The 24,285-nt window shown below is 40.5% G+C and overlaps 1 protein-coding gene across 4 annotated transcripts; it reads left to right on the top strand.

The window, feature by feature from the left end:
* Nucleotides 1-1,180: 1,180 nt before the first annotated feature.
* On the top strand, nt 1,181-24,285 carry loxl3b (lysyl oxidase-like 3b). 4 transcript variants are annotated; one of them, XM_037796736.1, is made up of 17 exons: nt 1,181-1,383; nt 1,479-1,879; nt 6,509-6,979; nt 7,307-7,470; nt 8,977-9,194; nt 11,953-12,018; nt 14,510-14,566; nt 14,993-15,200; nt 15,362-15,542; nt 18,150-18,304; nt 19,077-19,247; nt 21,030-21,189; nt 21,597-21,840; nt 22,123-22,238; nt 22,617-22,753; nt 23,162-23,273; nt 23,367-24,285. In XM_037796736.1, exons 3-17 carry the CDS (start codon nt 6,517-6,519, stop codon nt 23,438-23,440), a joined length of 2,526 nt encoding a protein of 841 aa, XP_037652664.1. In that variant the 5' UTR covers nt 1,181-1,383; nt 1,479-1,879; nt 6,509-6,516; the 3' UTR covers nt 23,441-24,285. The 4 variants fall into 4 exon arrangements, with proteins under 4 accessions (XP_037652664.1, XP_037652666.1, XP_037652667.1 ...); XM_037796737.1 differs by lacking the exons at nt 1,181-1,383; nt 1,479-1,879 and adding an exon at nt 2,183-2,294; XM_037796738.1 differs by lacking the exon at nt 11,953-12,018 and having other exon boundaries at nt 1,181-1,879.

Here is a 24,285-nt window from a genome sequence, read left to right as displayed (position 1 = left end):
AAGTGATTATGTGCACACATACTAATCATAGGTCAAAACAGCGCTAAATTTGTCTGAATTATAAAAGGCAGAAGTGGTCAAACAAAGAGCCGTTTGGGAGCCGAGAGAGCCGGCTCTTCTTGGTGAGCTGAGCCAAATGATCCGGCTCACTAAAAGGAGCCGGAATTCCCATCACTAGCGGGAATGTCTATGCAAATGAGGGCGAAGTTCGCCTGGAAACCCCGTAGTGATCTGCCGAAAAACCCACAACAAGTGTCGTAGTGGTTTGACCGTTAGACGTTTGACCAGATCGGTGTTGGTTTACCGGTTTACCGGTGAAACCCTCGGGGGTCGAAGATTTTAATTGTTCTTTCTGTTATCCCTCTTTTTTTATGTTCCAGGATTAAATATACAAACACGTATCGCGTAAACTATGGGGAAAAAGTTCAGCTCGCTTATTCAATGTAAAACAGTGTTTGCTAATGAGCAAGCTAACTTACTAGCTACTAGCCAGCTTGCAACCGTTGATACGCCCACCGCGGCAAGCGAGAAGTAACTACGTCAAGCCACGTTGTTTTGCGGTACGTGTCTATTCTAGGCATTACGGTGAGAGCGAGTAGAACTTCAAAATAAAAGCACCATTCTGATGAACGTGATAGGCCTTCAAAATAAAAGCACCGTTATGATGAACGTGATGGGCCATTCAGATTCATTGAGAGGTCAGTCAGTCTGTCAATAATAAATAAATGAATGAATAAATAATTAAACAAATTAATAAATAAGTTAAAAAAAATTGATGAATGAAACAAAAAATGAATACATATGAAATGAATGATAATTTAAAAGAAAAACAAACCGCCTCCAAAATGTAGTTCAGAGAATAATGTTATTCCAATTGTGTAAATACTTAGTCAAACTTAATATTAAAGAATACATTTTGCAAAGACTGATCTGACTTCTAAATTACAGTAGATAGATAGAATTGATTAAAGGAAACTCTTACTATCACAGATTAATTTCACTTCAGAATAATAGTAGACCACCTCAGAGTATCGCTCAGACAGTATCAGGACATTCTGATGTAGAATTTCAAAATTAAAGCCTTTAAGAAATCTCAAATATGGGCTATCTTAACTCTACATTCAGATTAGAATTAAAGTGTAGGGGACGATATTGCGCGATTTGTGTGCTTCCAGTGGGTATTCTCGGCAAGAATAAACGTAATGTTATTTCCTTCATAATGTTTAATTATTCCTTTAAGTTAAAGGTTCATTTAAAGGGCAAATTGTCGCTTTTTGAAGCTATTATAGAGTTTAACGTTAGCCATATTTTCAGTTTTTCACCTCCTAACATTTACTGTAAAGTCACATTACTGTCTTATTAAGCAGCCTACATTAACTGCAGGTCAGTGTGCGGATATTTTACACATTTTACAGTCAACATATCTTTTTTTCCAAGAAGCTTATAAACAGTTATTTTCCGGTTGTCTTCTCCACCAGGCACCGATCCTGCTTATGAAATAAGTGAAGTTCACTTTTTTTTGGGCTTTATGCAAGAGCCGGTTACAGAACCATCCATGAAAGGGTTAGTGTCTTTCCAGGGAATAAATCCAGCCCACTTCTTCCTCTTCCTCCTCCTCTTCCTCCACCTCCTCCTTCTCCTCTTCTTCAGTGAGGGCTGCACAGCTGGCAGTCTACAGACAGTAACTCTGTGAGGAGGAATTGGAGGCTGCTAGCTGGACCACTGAGGAGATGAATTAGCACTGTTAGCATTGTTGGGATATTTATTCATCTTTAGTCTTTTGGGGGGTTCAGTTTGTGAACTTCTGGGATCAACCAAGACCCAGCTGCCTCCTCTCTCCACTGGAACCGTTATAACCTCCTCATACTGGGAACATAAGGTAAGGCACACTTGGTTGTAGTTTCAGTTTGAAGTGAAGATGGTGGAAAGTGATTTTGCTGCAAAACTTTCCTTCTTTGCAAAGTGATTGTGCTGTGTTTCAACAGTAAAACTAAAAAACAAGCTCTGTGAGGCAGTATTGTGCTTTTAATTGGCTTCATACTAAATCAAGTCCCACTCATAATATCTATACTAGTAAAAAGAAACACTTTCACTTTTAGGATGCTGATTATTGGAGATGGAAAAAATGTGGGGAATGCTGCAACAGGAAACAAAATGTGTTCCCAAAGCCAAATATTGACTTAGATGGAGGAGATTAATTAGCACAAGTAGTTGGGATATTTATTCATCTTTTGTCTTTAGGGGGGCTCAGTTTGTGAACTTCCGTTATAACCTCCTCATACTGGAAACATAAGGTGAGGCAGACTTGGTTGTAGTTTCAGTTTGAAGTGAAGATGGTGGAAACCTGATTTTGCTGCAAAACTTTGCTGTGTTTCAACAGTGAAACTAAAAAAAACAATTACATTTAATACTCTGTGAGGCAGCATTGTGCTTATAAAGTGGCAATATATCCTTAATCCTTGATGCAATATACACCTCAAGTGCAATTACCTCTGTTTACATTACATCTATTTTTATATTTTATACTTCTAGTGTTACACTTCTGTTTATATTTATTTATTACATCTACTCTACCTGTTTTATTTGCTTTATAACTGTGTGTTTTACCTGTTATATGTTTTACCTGCCTCGTTTAGTCTTGTCAAGTATTTGTTTTAAAGCACTGACCAGAAGTGGCAACTGTGAATCTCGTTGTATTTAATACAATGACAATAAAGCTTTCTATTCTATTCTATTCTATTCTATTCTATTCATACTAAATCAAGTCCCACTCATAATATCTATACTAGTGAAACAAGCGCTTTCACTTTTAGGCTGCTGATTATTTGAGATGGAAAAAATGTGGGGAATGCTGCAACAGGAAACAAAATGTGTTCCTAAAGCCAAATATTGACTTGGATAAATAGTCTGAAGTGTTTTCACGGGAATCCCTGCTGCCAAATATCTGGTGCGGTGTACTGAAATGTGTTAAATTGGTCCAACTTTCTAATAAGGCACACTCATTAAGGGTAAATAAGCTGTAGCTATATATATATTAATGGATAGTGAACTATATTAATGCTTTATAGATCAGTTATACAGCACAGAGCAACATTTGGGTTGTAAAATCCTTTCTGATGTTGTTTTCTATGTTCATAATGCATTAATAAATCCTCATGTCTGCAGATATAAATGTTTATGAATGGATTTTGGTCCAGATGCTCTGCAGTGGTAGTTGGTTATGTTTTTTATGATGTCTTAAAGAGCTAAAACGACTTAATAGCTTTTAAAGGGTCCCATATTAGAAAGTGGTGTTGTTAAATGTTTCCTTTGAGTTTGTAAAATATTACATCCTTGTGTTATGGTTTGAGATTTGCATCTTTATAAAACAGGTGGATCAGAAAGCCAATAAACCCTAATTACACTCTATCTGAATTTCTAGAAAATGTTTGACCGCGTGTTCGTCTATAATGAAGTTTCTTCCTTCATCCATCCACTCCCTTTGATGTGGCTCATGTTGACTGGTTTAGATATAAAGTTTCACAAAGTTCACATTTAGTTTCTGCCTACTCTACAAGATCATAACCAGTTACAGACCTCTGGTAGTGAACTGATGAGTAAACACATTCAGAGTCGTATGTTTGTTCGGTGGGAACGTGTGCATGCCGTGTCTGAGGATAAGACTTTATGATGACCAACGTGTTCTGTATGTTGAAGCAAAGAGTCTTGCTGATCCGCAGAACTGCTGCTGCTGGTTGATTTGAGCCTTTCACATGATCTGATCCATGAGCACATTGGTATGGAGAGTCTCTGCTTCAGTGAGGGGCGAGAGAGGAAGAGAAACAGTTCAATGGGTCTGAGAGAGAGAGAGAGAGGGTTGGTTTGTATTAAGGACTGATGCATAAGCACATTAACATCAGATACCTGCCAGTCTGTGTGGCCTAATGTGATGGAGGACAAAGGCTACAAAATAAATTGTAAATAATATTTTATATTCTGTGCTTCATTTGATTAATGGTCCACTCGTTATTTCTGTTAAGTTGTTCTTTAAAGGTCCAAATGTTAGGCCTTTTCCACTGAATGGTTGCAGTGGGTCAATCTCCCTTACAGGCTAATTCCAGTTAATTCAACTTGGGTCTTATTTTCGTAGTTTTGGCTATTATCTCAGTCAGTTACGATAACATTGAAGGATGAGTAATGGATGTTTCATTTGTGATTTTTGTGAGTTTGTGGGGAGATTTTGTCCCTTCTAGAGGCTGAACATAAAAAAATTGATTAACAGCATACTCCAGAATGATGGGAATTACATCTTTTTGCTCTCTCATCATGAATTAGATGAGGAGATTTACTGTATATCAGCTTTATAGGCCCATACACGCCAACCCGACATCAAAGAACTAGCGGCAGTGAAAGCCAACTGTTGCGTCGCCTCACTTCGCCTTTGTCTTGGCTGTTATTATGACACGTACACGAAACAAAGCAGCGTTTGATGACCATTTTCACACCGCTCTCACTCACCACTTAGCTTCATTCCAGATGGCCATGTTGTTGTGAAAATATCTGTGTATTGGAAAGATCAGATGAGATGAAGATGAAAAATGAGAAGAGTCTTCTGTGTTTTTCCTGTTGACTTTACTCGTTGGCTTGCTTTCCTCACTTCCGTTTCTCTTCTTGTGCACCGATTCATTTAAGCTTAACCGCCAAGCAGAGTGATTTCTCTCGCCGATGGTCTCCGCTGCCGATTCAACGTGCTCCATCGGACAGAAAACCTCTGACACGGGCAGACTAGAGCCGATGATGTGGGGACACACTGCAAAAACTAGGCCGTCAGACGCTCATTGACGGCCCCAAACTGGCCGACCGTCAGCTTGGTGTGTCAGGGCCTTATATCTTTGTGTTAAGTAGAGATTGATACAGGATGTGTTTAGCCTAGCTTAACACAAACACTGTGGCATTACATATTGTCATCAAACTCCCAGTATGTAAGCAATGGATTTCCCAAAATGTTGGACTATTTGGTTTAATTATTTCTGTGTATCTTTGTATATTATGTCCCTCATTCTCTCTGTTTGTTCCTGATCTCTAACAGCTTTAAGATACAGAATATCTTCCCCAAAATGTGGCACCACATGGCCTCAGTTCAGACGTAGTGTCTATGCCTTTAACAGCCCCTGCTGACTAAAGCTTAGTGTGAACGTGTGTGTTCTTCCCTACACTGTGAAATTGGACTCAGACGACGCAGTCAGTCTCAGACATGTTTTGAAAAGGGCACCTTAAGTTTGTGGAACACATCACACTACTGTATTTGTGTCCATGGAGGAACAACCTCCCACTCGCTAAGCTAAGAAGGACCGTACCTGTCAAGTTATCAATAGCAGGCCTATGTTTGAATTTAGTATAGGAATGTTTCAGAGAGCAGAGTGAACATATTGTGGGGAAAAGGTGGCTTGTTGTATCACAAAATAAAAATGAATATTAACCCAGAGGAAAATGTCCCTAATGACAGTGACGTCTCCTCAATAAAAACTCAACTTTAGCATGCCAACTGTGAAAAACGCTGGACAAAAAAGGGGACAAACATCCTGTGAAAGTGCAGCTGTTAATTTCATAAATATAAACATTCGTGTAACCTTTGTGATCATCCTGATGTTGTGGCCATTGAGGCCTACACAAATCTGTTATTCTTCCCCACATCCAAGTCAAGTAAACACCAGATGGTTTGAATCAAACTGCTGGAGCAACTCTACACGGTTACATCAATCCTACTTCCATATGCTGAGCTTATGAACCCTCTTGGTTTTAACTGCAGCTATTTATAAAATACACTCAGAGTATCATTTAGGGGGCACCAGGGCCGACCAGAGTGCCACCAAAAGTGTATTTGGGCAAACCGGAGGGACATTTGGGGGACAACTAGATGAGAACTTGGGCTGCGCAAAGTCCTCCCTCTGGTATGATTATACTGTATGACAAAACGGTACTTAAAAGTGTCCCAAAATGGAACAGACTTCTCCGGGTTGAACATAGATTTTAAAAATGGCATTTAGACAGTAAGAGCAAAAAGGGTTAATGTTTAGATCTAATCCATCAGTTTGAATTGCTGTAAAGGATATCGCAGATTTTCCTCATATCGTGCAGGCCTAATAGCACCCACCCTCCGGTTTCCCCTCAGGTAAACACTATTAGCTCTGTCACTTTGCCATTGTTTGCACTGTTAGCACCGTTAGCTGCGAGCCACCCGGCTTGCCGTCACCATGTTGAGAGCCGCTGAGAGGCAGTAGATATGCTCCCAATCCCGTCTTTAGCACCTTTAATTCAAGTGGTGCTCAAGCATCCCTGCTGTTCATTCAGGGTTTTCTAAATACATACTGTGCACAGCAGACTTGGCTGTTTGTTGCTCACCTCCTAAACTGATTATTACCTGAATGGGCCCAATATTCAGCATTTAGCTTTATAGAAAACTGTCTTCTCATTCAAAATAATGATAGATTTGTCTTGACATTGTCTTTTGTTTTTCTTTCATGTGCAGCTGAAACAATGGAGAAGTCAAGACGCAGGCAACAGTTAGCATTCAGCCTTCTGTTTGGGTTGTGGTTACCTTGCTGTTTGGCCCTGACCACACCATCAAACGCAGCCACTCGGACACCCACGCGAGCGACCACCCGACCACTCACGCAAGCACCCACGCGAGCACCCACCCGAGCACTCACGCAAGCACCCACGCGAGCAGTTACGCAAGCACCCACGCGAGCAGTCACGCAAGCACCCACACCATTACCCACACCGTCCCCGTCTGCCCAGACTGAACGGCTAAAGGTCAGAATGTCTGGATACCCCCGAAAACACAACGAGGGTCGGATAGAGCTTTTCTACAAGGGAGAGTGGGGAACCATCTGTGATGACGACTTCTCTATAACTAACGCCAACGTGCTCTGTCGCCAAATGGGCTTCGTGGAAGCCACAGGATGGACGCACAGTGCCAAATACGGCAAGGGCCAAGGTAAGAGTGAGCTCAGCCACTTCCTGATATTCAGTGTCTGGTTTAATACACTGTGTGCTCTGTCATATGGGTATTTATGGTGTTCAAAATGGTTTGGATGTACACACAGGATATTCAGATAACCCAATCACTGAATTTTGTGTGTCAAAGTAATATTTAAACCGTCTAAACTTCGCCTGCCTCTTGTCTGGAATAAGTACAACTGTTTGGAGAGCTTGCTTCCATAACTTCCCAGAGCACCAAGTGTCACTTCCAGGCCTGTACCGATTACACTCCGCAGGCCTGGGAGTGTGCCGGAGCCACACTGACAGTCTGCTGTCTGTCCAGGGAAAATCTGGCTGGACAACGTGATGTGTAGCGGAGGTGAGAAGAGCATTGAGTTGTGCAAGTCTCGCGGCTGGGGCAACAGTGACTGTACTCACGACGAGGACGCTGGAGTTGTTTGCAAAGACGAGAGGATTCCTGGCTTCGTGGAATCAAATGTCATTGACGTAAGTTGCTAAGTTACATTTAAAGAGATTTTGCTTCAGTAAAAATGATGTTCATTAAGAAGCTGTTAAAAGCCCATAAACTACTGCTCCACAACCTATAGACTATATGATTTAACCCACATGGAAGACATTCAATGCCTCAGTGTTGCTCCACCTGTAGCTGCCACACACATGGTGTTGATTAGCTCTGCTCTATACCATGTGTCTGAGCCTGTTAAAAGCAGCAGCCTCTCCAAGTATATTGTCCTGAGGTGACGTAGTGTGTGGAGGAGAGCTTCCTCAGTAAACCTGACATACCTTCCATAACAGAGTGCAGCGTGGAGAATATAGAAGAGTGAGGTTGTGACCTCAGGGTCGCTGGGTCAGATGTGAAATTCTACTGTTGTGATGTTGACCCCTCCTTCAGTAGCAACTCTTGGTATATTTCTCAGATATGTTTACAATAAATTTTGGTGCATAACGGTCACAATAAACCTTGTAAAAGAAAAAGAGAAATCTGCAAAAATGATAACCCAAGATATGTAAAAAAAAAAAAAAAAATCAGCTGGATAATGGTCCAACCCGACAGATGTAGGGTGTCAGGAACTAAAGTGCACAACAATTGCTCACTTTTGTCCTAATCATAAGTACTGAGCAGTGAGTGCATATAATCACCTGACAAATAAATGTAAATTAAAGTCTATTAATCTCATTGTTATATAGAAAGACAGTAAATGATATTGAATTATTGTCAAGCCTGCTCTTCGTGCCTTTGAATAAGGAGGCACTTCAGTAACCCTCCTTGGATAAATAAAGATATAAAACTGAGGAAAACTTACTCGAAGAAAACACTGTTGGGTGTGATGCCGGCTTAGCTGTTTCCAGCTGGTCATCATTTTTCCATTTGTCCTCTTTGATGTCCATTTGTATAACCGACTGGTCTGAGGTGAACAAGGTTAGACCGGGGACTCGTCTCCACAGACTCCTGGAAACGGCCTGAATGACTGGACGAGGTGTCTCTGTTACATAGAAGGATCTTATGAAAAAAAGTTTCATAAGAAAAAAAAGTTTCATAAGAGTCAGTGGGCGGCCGTTCAGATATATAACTGCTCTCCCTCTTTCTGCGAGTCAGGCTCAGTCAAATGTGGCGTTCAGACTTCAATCTGTTACCACAAGCCAGTTTTCTTCGCCAAATACTCCACAACGGAAGTGACTCATTGCAAAGCTGGCAATCAGAGATAGTCACGTTTACCACGTTTAGACCTGAAACGACTTTCTGTAATAGCTGTGACTCAATATTTAGTCTGTTCCTCTCATTCAAGAGTCTTAATGAGACGTGCATATGTCTGCATGGAGACGAGCCCTTTTTTTTCTACAAACATCAGTGTGCACTAAAATGTTTCTTTAAAATCGACACTAAAACATATAAAGGAAGAAAGAAAAATGTATGTTCTCAGTCAAATTCAAATCTGGAATTATTATAATTGAAAAACAAACTGACGGTCAGCCGTGATTTTCTCCAAACAGGCTCAGGTGGATGAGTACAAGATAGAGGAGGTGCGGCTCCGGCCCGTGGTCGCCATGACCAGAAAGAAGCTGCCCATCACGGAGGGTGTGGTGGAGGTGAAATACAAAGACGGCTGGGCGCAGATCTGCGACCTGGGGTGGACGATCAAAAACACACACGTGGTCTGCGGCATGCTGGGATTCCCGCATGAGAGGAAAGTCAACAAGAACTTCTACAAGTAAGTGAATTGCTTGACTTCAATCAATAAAATTAGATTCTGCTTCATGAGGTTAAAGCTGATAACTTGTTATACAGACGGCAAAAAAAGATTTGAACTTCAGGACCCAGAAATCATAAAAAACATAAATTTATATACACTCATTTAGTGGAAACCATGGACTTTATATAAGAAGTGGACGTAGTCACCGCAACGTCAACTATTTAGTTTGTGGACTGCCGTTTTGAAGCCTTGAGTTCGGCATTTTGGCCGTCGCCATCTTGGTTTTTTGCAACCAGAAGTGACACGAGAGGGTGGAGCTAAATACAACGGATGTCCTAAAGCACATCCTAGCTGAACTAGCGATGATGAAGGCCGACTGTTGCGCTGCCTCACATCGCCTTTGTTTTGGCTGACAAGTTGCATTTGAACACACCACAAAGACTACAGCCGACGGCCAGCTACCACGTACGTTCTGCACCTGCGTGAGAGGAAATAACTCTCCACACCAGCAGGTGGCGGAGAGTCTGTATTCGCCTTTCAAAAAAGGAAACAGGAAGACCAAGGACGGCGGATATACAAGCCGTTGTTGTGATACATACATGAAATAAAGCGGCGTTTGCCGACCGTTTTCACACCACGTTCGCTCACCACTTAGCTTCATTCCAGATGTCGTTGTGAAAATATCAGAGTGATTTCTCTCATCGACCAACTCTGCCGCCGATTCAGCAAACTGAAGGATGCTGAAACATGCTGAATTGGCCAAAAAAGCTCAGACACGGCCACACCGTCGGCTCTAGTTGTGGGATAGTTGTTAATCTTCTCATCTCTTAACTTTAAAACTGATAAAAATGGGCAACAAAGAGGCAGTCTCTAGACCTGAGGATATTAAACCAATATTCCATTGCAGAACGTTTAGTATTTCCCAGATCCAATAGTGGGAATTAGGCCACTTAGCAAAGTAGCTGTAACTTTCTCCTTCATTCAGGATGTTTGCTGCAGCCTATTTGACATTCCTGTGGTTTTAGTCTGTAAAGCAAAGTGGCAACACTTAAACCAAACCGCAAGCAAGATCTTAGTCTTTGTTCGGTAAAGAGTGGACATTAGAGGAACTACTGTTTACTGTGGATATGAGAGGGACTCGTGTAGACTTTCTCTACCGTTTGCCAGAACTGCAGCTCATCAACGAAGCATGTCTGATCGTTTTGTTTTGTTTCTTAATTCTTCCCTCTGAGGATGTTTTTGTTTTTCCTTTGGATAGACAGAAAAGCCACATATTTTTTGTGTCCCTGTCGGGTCACATACTTTGTGTTCTCGGTCTGTGTTCATTACTTTGCAGAGGAAGTTGAAGAGTGATTATTAGCAGCCTGCAGAGATGGAAAAGCACCAACCAGTGTGTGTTTTGTCCAATGTGTGTTTAATTATTCAAAAATGTCGTGCTCAAATATGAGGATTTGCTGCTTTTTTCTGTTTTACATCATTTTAAATTGATTTTTTTTTTATTTTGGTCTGTTGGTCATAAAATATAAGACATTTGAAGACATCACCTTTGGTTTTCTATTTCTTGTGATTGCCATTTTCACATTGTTTTGGCATTTTGTCGTTTGGTCTATAAAGGTCAAGGTGACATCTTCAATTGTCTTGTTTTTTCTGACCAACAGTCCAAAACCGTATTCAGCTTACGATGATATAAAAAAGAGAAAAGCAGCAAATCCTCACAACTGAAAAGCTCAACTAATTGATTAATCAACTAATTGTTTCAGCCCTGAATACAAATAATTGTTAGTTGTTGCCCTAAAGTATGAAGCACTAGAGGTTGTTAACAATGCAGATGGAAACCATAATATCTTTCTGCTTTCACAATCTTTTGGGTTCATTCAGTGTGTGAATAAACGCACAGAGGGGTAAAAATAACAAATCGTATTGGAAAATTGGACAGAATCAAAAGATTAATGGTCCTTTTACAACACTTCAGACCTATTCACAGTGTTTTCTTTACAAATTAAAACTAAATGGACTCCAGGTTGAACAGACCAGTCATTACTTTGGTGGACTCCCAGACCTCCACTTTCTTTTCCCAGTTTGTTCTTCCAGTATGAGTGCACACATTCCTGGCTGCGCTCCAGCTGAAGGCGTTTTACTCATCCCCTACAGATGGTTCACAGTAGTACGAGGGGAAATGTGTGTTTTCTGTCAAGCGTGTGTGAAGGCTGAGGCTCAGGGGAATGATCCGGGGTCATATAATGCACAGACAACAACGACTGGAGAGAAGCCAACCTGCATTAAGCAACAGTCACATTGTTCTGTGTTGTCTCAGTTCTTCTTTAGTCAATTTGATCATGTTGTATCAGTGTAGGAGGGGCTGAAGATGGACAATCAGCATTTCAACAATTGTCTTGAGAATCTAGTTTTTACTTTAGTACTTGAAGTGTACCCTATCGAAACGGTGGTATTGCCAGCCTTTAACAGGTAGATACTGTATGTATTAATGAGGCGTTGTAGCTGCTGAATGAGACTCAAACGGTCACCATGATTCTGAATAGTTGGAATATCTCTGTGATTGTGATCATCCTTTGGTGACCTGAAGTCTGTAACATAATACACTGGAGACTTGTGGAATGTCAAAAATGTTATTCACCGCAGACCCTCCACTACTTTACCTGAAAGAAATGTGTATGTGCAGCAGTGTGTTAGTGTGTGTATATATATATGCAGCCTGTGTGTTTGCATGTAGTCTCTCTCCTGTATGTGATGGAATTTGGCTGTCTCACTGTTGCAGACGTCTGAAAAAGCGAGCGGCTGAGAAGGTCTCCAGGCCAAAGGTTAATGTTTCAGCCGGTGGAAGGTACACTGTCACCGGGAAAACCCACCGTCCACCTCCGTCTGCACTCTGCTTACTGTAGCTCTGACAGTGGGTTTCCTGTTGGTAGTAGACAATAACTATTTAGCTCCCGTTTCTACCTAGTTCCCCCCCTTCTCTTTCTAATATCATATTATTATGATGTGCAGCATGTGAATGGGTTGTCGATTTGTTGTTTTATCCTTCTAAAACCTATGGTTGCCTTGTGTGGAGGTTCTTCTCATATCTGTTTTGTGTCTTTCATTCACATTTCCACTGACATGGCACCGATTGTAAAGGCTTCTAATTAGAATTGGTACTAAACACAGTAAATGAAAAACCTTTTGAGGCTGTTTTTGATGTTGTCAATCTGTGCTGCGTCAGTGACGGGGGATTCATTTTTTCCACGGATTAGTCCTTTGGTGCAACAGCTGGAAATCCCATTCCCCACTATGGCATGCTTTTTGGAGAAGGTCAATAACTTTTCATCCTGGGTTCTTCAACTAAAGAAACAGTCACAGGTCTGAGTCTCCTGAGTCCACAAGAACCGACCTGTGCCTGGTAGAATCTGCCAATAATTCACAGCATTCACAGTGTTTGTTTTAGCCTTCTCAGAGTGCCAGATAGATGGAGTTTGCCACATTGGACACCATCTATAAAGTGTCCTGAGGTTGTAAAATGACATCAAGGAGGTGCTCTAAGGAGATAAACCAAATGATTACAGTGAATAACCAATAACAACTAATATTTTCTCATATTATGAAGCTTACTAGATAATTGTGGTGTGGAGACCCCGACCTTAAAGGATAAGCCTGGCTTTCTATGTTTTCCTTATTGTCAGCAAATTCCATGAAAAGATCAAAACCAACAATTAAAGGTTTGTTATTGTATTGTAGCCATATGTGATATGTTAAAACAAGATAATAATAATTTTCGAACTCTAAATGACTCAGGTCTGGACCAGAGTAACGAAATATCAAAGGTTTCTTTCACAAAGTGAAACTATATTTATATTCTAAGACCTGTACTGAAAAAGTTGAAGAACCCACTAACATAGACTCTGTGTGGTTTATGATATTATACCATTTAATATCATGATTTCATTATTACACCTACCTCTGTAAAAAGCAATGCCATACGTCAAACTAAATCAATGTGGTAACTTGTAGTTCACATTGGCACGAAAGAAAAACTAAAATCACAAGCCATGTTTCTATTCACATATTTTCATGCGCATTTTGAAGTATCTCATTAGAAAAGCTGTATGGAAACGACAAAATTCAATAGAACTTCCTCACATGCAAAAAAACTGTTTACACTCTCTTAAGGTGTTTTTTTGCCTTTGCCGAATAAATTCTGACGTAGCGAACATTTAACTCACATGACTGATTACTGCTTCCGCTGTTGGCGTCTTCTCGGTTTATCACATAGCGCGCAAATGCTCGTCTCCGGACAGCATGAAACATGACCAATATTAGCTGATATGAAAGAATAATTCAAACTTGCCCAGTTGAAACCACTTCCTGAAGACCTTTCTCCATTTTTCTCTCGTAGATGGTTAGATGGCCAAGGCAAATTTTTTTGTTTACTGTTTGCAACCTCTTCTTCCTTTACTCTGTTTACTGGCGGATTACAGCCATGTGAAGCCTATAGCGCCAACTTCTGACCAAACTATAGCCGAGTTTATTCACTCCAAACCAGTTGAAGAAAACGCCCCTAATTCGCATTTCTTTTTTTGCAACATTTCAAACTTTTGCTTAAAATTCGCTTGACAATTGAATGGAAACATGGCTAATGTAGCATAGTTTATACTAACAAACATGTTAATGATCATTCTTTACATGTAATACACTACGTGGTCAAAGGTATATGGACACCCAAACACTTCCAGTTCATCCCAAAGGTGTTGGATGTGGTTGAGGTCAGGGCTCTGTGCAGACTAGTTGCTTCTTCCACACCAAACTGGGAATATCATGTCCTTATGGACCTGGCTTTGTGCATACAATCATTGTCATGTTTAAACAGGGAAAAGCACCCTATTGTTTAAAATAGCATTGTATGCTATATCATTAAGATTTCCCTTAATTGGATCTAAGATGCCTTCCTTAAACTGTGAAAAACAGCCCCAGACCAAAAGTATACAAGATTATGTAGAAAAGTGTGTGTCCACATACTTTAGGCCATGTAGTGTAACGTAACTGATGAATGTCCAAATTTGAATTAAATTTTTTTGTCACATTTGTGTTTATTTACATGCATTTAAAAAGGATGTGTCACTTTCAATAAATCTGTGTCTTATAGATAACATACTATTACATAGTCTGTGTTGACAACTGTATCTAACAACCATGTTGAAGGAGACACATCCTTTTGAACAGTGTAACTACAGTTTTTAACATAATTGTGCATCATGTAACCTTTTGTTACTATGATTATCACTTTGTCACCTCATGTTTCTTTTCCTAACTGTGCAGTCTAACCCGTGTTTACCTTGCAGGCCGACATCCAAAGCTAAAGCTAATTCTAAGTCTAAACAGAGCAGCCCTGGCAAAAGGTAAACTGAGGAAATTCAGAAAGGAAATTCAAGCTGTCTGAAAAGAACCACACACATGCTGCTCCAACAAGCCTCACAAATAAAAGAAAACATTTAAACTGATAAGAAAGACAGAAAAAATGTTGGTTGTGTTTTCCCAAAGCCACATCCGTCCACTCCGTAATGAGAACCTGATCTACACATGTGGCTTGTTAGGAAGAACGTCCATGATTCTCAAAACAAAAAACAAAATTGGTTTAGATATTCAGTGGAACAACTAATGTAATGGACGTGCAGAGCAGTCTTTAAAACACCTTTTGTATGTGCTTGTGTACTATGCAAATTATTCCAAGGATTTTTGATCACAAAGAGTCATTTGCTGTAGAAAAATTAAAGGGACACAGCTGATGTTTCTGTCTTCACAGTCCTCGTCTCTGCTTCCTGCAGGTTGTATTTGGAGCGTCAGAAGAGCCACTTCCACATCCACTCAGTGGCGTGTTTGGGCACTGAGATCCACCTGGCAGCCTGTCCTCTGGAGTACAACAAGCCCAACGCCTCATCCATCTGCCAGGGCGGCATGCCGGCCGTCGTCAGCTGCATGCCGGGGCCGCAGTTCTTGCAAAACAACAACTTGAAAAAGAAACCTAAAACTTCGGTAAAGTAACTTAAGAGTGGATGAGATATTAAAACGTATAAGCTTATAGTAGGCTGTTTAACAGCCTGGTTCAATTACTGTAGATGTCTGCAGGCTGCTCAGAAGACCAACCTGCCAAACGTAGATTAAAATCTAGTTTTCTGTGTCTGCTTGTTGTGTAGAGCAACGTGAGGCTGAAGGGCGGTGCCAGGCTGGGCGAGGGTCGGGTGGAGGTGCTGAAAGACAACGAGTGGGGAACCGTGTGTGACGATCGCTGGAACCTGCCGTCGGCCAGCGTCGTCTGCAGGGAGCTCGGCTTCGGCAGCGCCAAGGAGGCCATCACCGGAGCTCGCATGGGACAAGGTTAGTTAAAAAAAAACAAAACACAGTAGTACAAAGATTTATGTGGTTTGTGCCAGCCCAAACAGAAACTGAAAAGGTTGGTAATTATAATGATGAGTTATAAAATAAGAGATATGCATAACTTTACTTTTTTATGCAATCAGAACAGTGGGATCTGCATTTGCATTTATCTCAGTCCCTGTAACATCCACCATAGTAGCACTTCTTTTTGTGCAATCAGAGCCCACTGTCTGCCACAAATATTGGCATGTAAATTATTAATTAAAAACCAATAGTATACTCGTATCGCGATTCCGATCACTGCGTTCACAACCGCCCAAACGAAATATACCAGAGTTGATTAAAACGGACTAAATGTTGGCTTATAAAAGCGCCCTAAACTTGTCACCTGAGGCAGGATGTGTTTATAACTGTCTTCAGACAGATATATCAGTCATCAGCTGTCTATCTGCAGCCTGTATTATCTCTCAGGTCATCTCTAATAATCTGCCCTCAACAAGGAGGCCACATTCCTCCACCGATTTCTCATTAGGAGCTTTATTTTAATAAGTAAAGGAATTCTGTGCATGTAGAAAGAAGAGAAACAAAGACAAGTAAACAAATATGCTGTTCATTTTCTAACCAACTTACTACAATAATAGACAAATCTTAGTGTATCCATCTATGAATGTCTTTTTCACAAATGCATCCCTCGTTACATTCCTAGCATTATTTCTCCTCTTTCATTAAATAGCTCTTTTCTGAGTGTCTGTCAGGCATTTATTAGAACAGAAAACCATCTGTGTTATTCCAATGAGACTGTGGACCATTTCATGTGAAAATTATTTTATGAATCCAGTTTTTGTCTGAGCCAGCTGGCCTCCACGTGAGTAACAGTAAATACATTTTAAGACAAATATGACTTCATACCAAACTGTTTGATATCCGGGGTTTAAAAGTACAGTTAATAAACTTACAGAATTGTATAAATAACACGAGGAAGGTCACAGGAAGTGAAACATTGCTGTGAATAATTATTCTCTAACCAAGTGCCAGTGCTGTCGTGTCACTCAGAATAAAAGAACCAGCTAAAATATTAAAATATTTATCTTAGTGTGTGTGTGTTCCTCGTTAGAACATGCAGGTGTGTGTACTTTTTAGGTAAACTGCTCCGAAGAAGAAACAAGCAGTCTTTTGAAGGGCAGTTTTCAGAAACGCTGGGCGGTGAGGCCTCCTCTTCTGTGTGTACATTATGATTTCTACCACAGAGGAAGTCGGTCGAGGAAAATCTCTTTTGAGGCGGCAGCAGAACCTGCTCTGTGCTGCTCTGTACGGATGTCGGACCACCACCTGGCTGAATCAATCCAAGAAACATTCCTACACGTCACGGCTGAAGGAATTCCTTTCATGGAAACTTCATGATACAATCCCCTCATGGTGCTGTGACTCAGTAGTGGTGGAGTGAGAGTTTAGAGGGCGAATGTAAACCAGGCTGTCTCTGACGGAGAACATGCACGCTCAGCAAACCTGCCTCAGGTTAAAAAGTGAGCTATGTGTAGTTTAAAAGGCATATTAGACACCATAACTACTAGTGTGGAAACGTGTTAGAATTTAACATTAGAGCAATACAAATCTGACATAATATGACCAACAGCAAACACACTGTACATCCTGGGTATCTAGAGGTGCCTTTGTATGGTTCTGTCAGCTGTTGTGATGAAACGTAAGTTACCTGAGTCTCTGTGTTTTAATGAAACACACGATTCCACCTGCATATAGTTCATTAAACCTTTTGTGCACAAAGACTATATTTGGTATGATAAGGAAAAATGTCACAACATTTGTTCTGATTGGTCAAAAGTCTTGAAATTTGCTACGGACATACTTTGGGCAAGTATCAAGTATCATGAAAAAGTGGTGCAGGAGAAATGTTAGTATAATTGGAATTAATTAGAACAGGACAGACTGCATGACCAGTAACAGCCACCATGGTTATTAATTTTCTCAGCCCAGATTTTCTCAATCAGTCTGAGACTTGAAACCAGAGTTCAAAAACCGTTCTAATCTGATGTAAGCGCCTTATTAAATAGGTCCAGTCTCATTAAATGCTGCAGTGGTTGCAACACATAAAGAGCCCATTAAAACCCACACATTTTATATAACCCTTAGTTGCTATTAAAAATATTTAAAGATGAACTGGCTAATTTGATGAATAAACAAAAGAACTGACTCAACTCAATTGTCTTTGGAGTATAATGGGCCGACAACCCGAAAACTACAAAAATAGCAAATTAAGTCATCAGCACTCGCAAATAAGTTTCATTCTGTAACGCTGAGGCTGAAACGCGTATGTTTCCTTCTGCTGCTGTGCATCATTAAAAGTGTTACACATTTATTTACGAGTTCTGACGACTTCATTTGTTAATTTAATAGCAATCTTTTTAAGAAGCTGTGAATGTATTATTTGCTCAAGAAACTGTGAATATAGAAGTGGAAAACTGGGTGTAAACCATCACTTTTCCTTGACTAGCATCACATTCTGGTAGAACTTCAAACTAGTCCATAAACAAGTCTACGTTCTCTGAGTTTTAAGCTGCTCTCTGTCTGTGTGTCTATCTGTGTATCCAGGGATTGGTCCGATCTACATGAACGAGGTGAAGTGCGTCGGTGTGGAGAAGTCCATCTGGAACTGCCCCTTTAAAAACATCACATCAGAGGACTGTCAGCACATGGAAGACGCTGCTGTCCGCTGCAACGTGCCCTACCTGGGACTGGAGAACTCGGTCAGAGCTGAACCTTCTTACTACAATGTTTCATCTTAAAATTGAACTTTTAAAGTTAGAAAGTTGGTTGAATTGTTTATACTATTATTATAATATTTATTGCTTCAGATAGTACAAGAAATGATGTAGATTTGAAAATGAACTGCATCAGATTTATTTTTATTTTCCTCTGCTTTGATAAATGTAGCATAGGAAAGACCTGGAAAAATGTCTTGTTTTATACTGTGTTAATAGTATTTTACATTAATTTAGTTCTTTGCTGCTCTAGAAGTCTTTCAGTTTGCACTAACATGTTAGACTTAAAGCTGATACTCACAGAAATCTCACATTTTCACCCTCAACCAATACTTCTTCACTGCTGTCACGAGAAACCGTCATGTCATGTATGTTCTGAATTAGTCCAGTTGCTTAAAACCAGCTCAGACCTCATTTATTGTTGGAAAAATTAGTGAAAAAAGTATTTTTTTTTTTGGGACAGCAGTGATTTCCTTTTAACACCGAGTATATCTGGTTGTGCAGTTTGTATTTTACCAGATTATACTCTTCCATGTTTCCTGTAGATACACACAGAGGCCGGACTAAGTGGGATAAAAACTCTGCAAGAGCACACTTTTATCTTGTTGATAGTTTTCAATTTGAGTTCCATAGTATGTGAACCATATCTCCTTTAAGATTTTACACCAACAGATAAAAGTGGAGTTTTTATCTAGCCCGTCCGTTGTGTATCTACGCTCTGCTTTGTGTTCTCTAACTCCCCCTCGGCCCCGCACAGGTCCGACTCACAGGAGGGCGGACCCGTTACGAGGGCCGCCTGGAGGTGCTGGGCTTAGACTCTAACGGGACGCAGAGCTGGGGTCTGATCTGTGGAGAGACCTGGAGCACCAAGGAGGCCATGGTGGTCTGCAGGCAGCTGGGCTTGGGCTACGCTAACCAGGGCGTGCAAGTAGGTTATTAACACCACGGAGGACAACTTTGTGTTTAGACCAGTGGGTTGCCTTTTGGTATATTTGACATATGCAAATATAATATACTGTCAATTCTATGCATATATGTTCAAATATATTCCGGTGTATATATTTGTGGAATATACTTGAACATGTATTAATGTGTGACACTATATTATAACTTCCATATGCAGTAGATGTTTCTTTTCCTTCATGGAAACCATGATGCTCTTTTAGTTTTCTAAGACCAAAACAGACTCACATGAAGTTTCTAATCAAACACAAAACCCACTCACCACTAAAGCCAAGTAGTGACCTCATCTGGAAACCACGTTGACGCTCTCCACGCCTAGATAAGTCTAACTAACCAAAACTGCTGCTTCAACATCACGTTATCTGCTGCCAGAGGAGTGTATATAAACAGTTTGAACCCAGACAGTTCAAAGATAGGACAGGAAGTGTGTCCCTTCACTGACTCCCAGCAGGGCATCTCTGCAGATCCGGATTGTGGGCGGCCGGACCACTTATGAGGGCCGGGTGGAGGTTCAGGTTGGCTCCAAGTGGGGCACAGTGTGCAGCACAGGCTGGACCACAAAGGAAGCCATGGTGGTTTGCAGTCAGCTAGGGCTGGGATACTCCATGCATGCCATCACTGTGAGTAGGACCGAAGAATGATGACATTTGTTCCACAATGAGATGTTGAACAAATGTACTGTTTACAGGATGAACATCTCGAGATGGCATCATGAACAAAACACACGCAGAAAGTAAACAAATATAATAGGATGACAGAATCGTTGACAGGACATTAAATAATAATTACAAAAGAAAACATTAGAAGACAAAATCCCCAAAATAGTAAGTTATTGTTGATGTGCCTTTATCGGCCCTTTTTGATTGTTTCATTGGATGAATATGAACTATCTCCAGTATTTCCAGAGTAACAAAATGCAGTTTGATATAAAAAATTAAATGATTCAGCTATCTTAAAGATACAATTCCTGATTTCCTGACACCCAACAGCTCCTCCACATACTAAATTTTAATCCCAGCTCATTTTTGAAGCTTTGAAACTCAGCTGTGAACTGTGTTGAGTTTCAAAGCAGTAATCTCGGAGGGAATTTGGGGATGTGGGTGTACTGATTTCTACACCCACAGAAGAAAACATACCACAGTTAACAGGTTAAAGACTTTGTTATTCTGTGGCTTCTTGCAAATGTAATAGATCATTGCCTGATGTAGAAGTTAATGAGGTAGGATGAAGGAAAGAGGTCACACATAAACTTACAAAACTACAATTCTACATGACAACATTACGCCTGGAACTCAATGAACATCAGAAAATGATGATAATTTCCCTTTAAAGAGTAATAACAGCTTTTAAACTGTAGTTAACGCCGCAGTATGATCCAACAAGGATAATTTAGCACTTCAGACACAAACATAAAGACACTGAAAACCAAAGCAACGTGATAAAAATACTTGTACGTGAAAATGTAGTTAACTGGAATATTAGTTTATAATTAGATTTATATTTGTGTGGAATTGAGACGCCTTCCAGTAAGTAATATGATGATTGAATCACTGAGTATCTGCAGAGCATTGTTCTCCAGTGTTCATAGAGCTTTACACGGTGTCCTCAGCCAGCAGCCAAAACTGAGTCATGAACATCTGTTTCTCTGAACTCTCTGAAGCTCCGTTTGTGAAAGATTCTCTCCTGATCGCTGCACTCTGTTTGTTTTCTGTTTGCATGTTTGTCTGTTTGTCTAACCCGATCTAAGGAAACGTGGTACTGGGACAGCAGTAACGTGACGGAGATGATAATGAGCGGCGTGAAGTGCACGGGGAGCGAGATGTCTCTGAGTCAGTGCCAGCATCACAAAACGGTCAGCTGCCAGAAAGCGGCGGCTAAGTTTTCAGCGGGAGTCATCTGTTCTGACAGTGAGTGACAGAAACAAGAGGACATGTTTAAACAAACTGCTCTGTTGACTGACAATCGTACGCATCATTTATTGACCTGTTGAAACTCAGAGGACCGAAAGAAAACAGAATCCAGAAAGAAAATCCAACATATATTTATGAGGGAAACCATTCATTTTAACCTGCTGTTGTTACAACTTCCTGTTTCAAAGGGAGGAGCTTTCTCTTTTCAATTTTCCTCTCTTGTTGTTTTAGTGGAATAGAAGTAGACAGTGGCATGAGAAGAAAATAGTCAAGTAAAGTACATGTACCTTACATTTATACTTCAATACAGAACTTGAGTAAATGTACATAGTTACATTCGACCACTGTATTATAACATGAGGAGCATAACTCAAACCTAATCCTACTGCTCCCTCTGTCCTCAGCGACATCCGACCTCGTCCTGAACGCCCCTCTGGTCCAGCAGACGGTTTACATCGAGGACCGTCCTCTGCACATGCTCTACTGCTCCGCCGAGGAGGACTGCCTCTCAAAGTCTGCAGCCAAAGCTAACTGGCCCTACGGACACCGACGTCTGCTGCGCTTCTCCTCCCAGATACACAACATCGGCCGGGCCGACTTCAAGCCGAAGGCCGGGCGCCACTCGTGGGTCTGGCACGCCTGTCATGGGTAATATTATTATCTTCATTAACTTCAATTAACTGTTTGGATGAATCAAACCCTTCTTCCTGTCATCTTATTTTCACTAAAACAACCGTAGAACACTTTAGATTTTAAAACATACTATCATTTATTTCAGGAAAAAAATCAAGTCTCCACCAAACATAATGAATTCATTTTAAAGTGTGTGGAATAAAAAGTGCTTGTTTTTTGTTGTCAGTTGTGATACCACTTTGACTATGAAATTGAGTTTTTTGTAATTTTGGACATTTTCTCTGTATTATTAAACAGCCACTACCACAGCATGGATATTTTCACCCACTATGACCTGCTGAACGGCAACGGTACCCGAGTGGCCGAGGGACACAAAGCCAGCTTCTGTCTGGAGGACACTGACTGTCAAGAGGGTGAGTCTGATGCTTCAGGTTACAGTCAAACCACTCGATCTGTTTTCATTCAGACGGGTGGAGTCGTGTCATGTAGCAGTGACAGAAAGTTTGGGTGACACTTCAGGACGCTATCTGAGCTGACCCATCTATTTAAATAAGTGATAATAATGACATAGATAAAGGTTGGATTGTCTGCCATCTTTAAGGTTTAGAGGGCGTGTATCTGGGCAGCTTGAGAGTGAATCAAATGTCACATTTAGACAAGAATGATCTTTTATTTGTCTAAATAAATATCCCTGAATCAAAGGGTCATTTCTAAAGATTACTTCATACGTAAGTCTGTTTTTATGGATTCAGTTATGCATCTTAAAATCAATTAATCTTTTTGCCACTCAGGAGTTTCTAAGCGGTACGAGTGCGCCAACTTTGGCGATCAGGGCATCACGGTGGGCTGCTGGGATCTGTACCGTCACGACATCGACTGCCAGTGGATCGACATCACAGACGTCAGACCTGGAAACTACATTTTGCAGGTGAGCATGTGCGGCTCAATTTTCCCACAGGCTGGCTACTACGTACATATCCTTGTGGAAAGCCCTGTTGATGACAGCCTGCCTGTACTCATTGGGAGGTAGCTTTCATTTAGGAGGGCCTGCTCATCACCTGTTATATGGTACATTTTTCTCAGGAAAGATGATTTTGGAGGGAAAAGGACAACTTACTGAAATCATTTGTAATGGGAAACCTGACAACAAAGCCTCTGTTGTACATTCATACCTATTAAACATGTTAAAACGTTTATTAATCCTGTCTGTTGGACAGTAGGCAATTAATTCCCAGACACCAGCTTTCAACCACAAAATGGGTGAAATGTGTTTTTAATGTCTGTAATTTTTTATTCTGTTATAAAAATGTTCCATTTATGTTTAATATCTCTTCAGATTGTTATCAATCCAAATATGGAAGTGTCTGAAAGCGACTTCACCAACAACGCCATGAAATGCAACTGCAAATATGACGGCCATCGAATCTGGCTCCATAACTGCCACATTGGTAAGCACTCAAAAACACTTAAACTACCAGATGGTAATGTTACATTTGCCTCTTATATTTAAACTGCTTTTAACTGTCTTTTAATCCCTGCAGGTGATGCGTTCAGTGAGGAGGCAGAGAGGAGGTTTGAGAAATACCCCGGGCAGCTGAATAACCAGATTCCTTAATCAACAATCATTTCACAACAAATATGAGATACACAGTCGGGGAATAAAAACACACCTCACTAGCTCAAAAATACAAGACACAAACCCTTCTTATTTTCAGGTACCAAAGTGGATTCCCCCTCATATTATTTGGAGTCAAAGAAGAAGCCAACAGTATTTTCCTGCGGTGAATGTGTCGTATATTATACTTGAATCTTCAAGTGCTAATGTGAGCTGATGCTATATTTTTATTACAATGAATGTTATGAATGAGGTGTTATTTTTGTTATTTTTTTATAACCTGTTTTTGATTGTTTTATTTGGAGCAAACAGGTTCAGAACTACCTGAGGTGTCAGCATTAGCTTTAACACATTTAAAAACTGAGGCAGGAACAGGAACTAATGCAGCTCTGTGGAAGTCTTACTGGTCCAGAGTGAAACTTCATACTGGGTATTATGGACAGAAGAGGTAGACTCCCATTTCTGATTTCCTCAGAGCAAAACAGTAACTATTACCTGGACATTTCACTCTGGATTGAAGGTTTTCACATCAATTACTGTTCAGTTTTCAGCCATCTTGTTCACAGAGATAGTTTTGGTCATAACACGCCTGCCTCTATATTTTCTTGTGAATGTATTTATTGCGTATATCAAGGTGCTCAAGAACAACACTTGGTCGTTAGCATTATCATCAGTTTGCTTTGGAGCCAATTTGAAGCAATCTGTAGCTTTAGTCTGTATGTATTATAATTATTAATAGTCATTTAGGGTCAGATCATAGAAACTACAATTACCCTCAAGAATGTCTGTATGTATGCTGATGTAATCACACCCGCTGCACCGAATAAAAAGGAGAGGAAGAATAA

Source organism: Sebastes umbrosus, chromosome 16 (genome assembly GCF_015220745.1).
Source record: "Sebastes umbrosus isolate fSebUmb1 chromosome 16, fSebUmb1.pri, whole genome shotgun sequence".
Lineage (NCBI taxonomy): Eukaryota > Metazoa > Chordata > Actinopteri > Perciformes > Sebastidae > Sebastes > Sebastes umbrosus.
This window is presented reverse-complemented; position numbering and strand designations above follow the sequence as displayed.

Coding starts and splice junctions, on each gene's coding strand:
- loxl3b (XM_037796736.1), top strand. CDS start 6,517: ATGGAGAAGTCAAGACGCAGGCAACAGTTAGCATTCAGCCTTCTGTTT. Junction 7,471..8,976: donor TGGAATCAAATGTCATTGAC/GTAAGTTGCTAA, acceptor TTCTCCAAACAG/GCTCAGGTGGATGAGTACAA. Junction 19,248..21,029: donor ACGCTAACCAGGGCGTGCAA/GTAGGTTATTAA, acceptor ACCCGATCTAAG/GAAACGTGGTACTGGGACAG.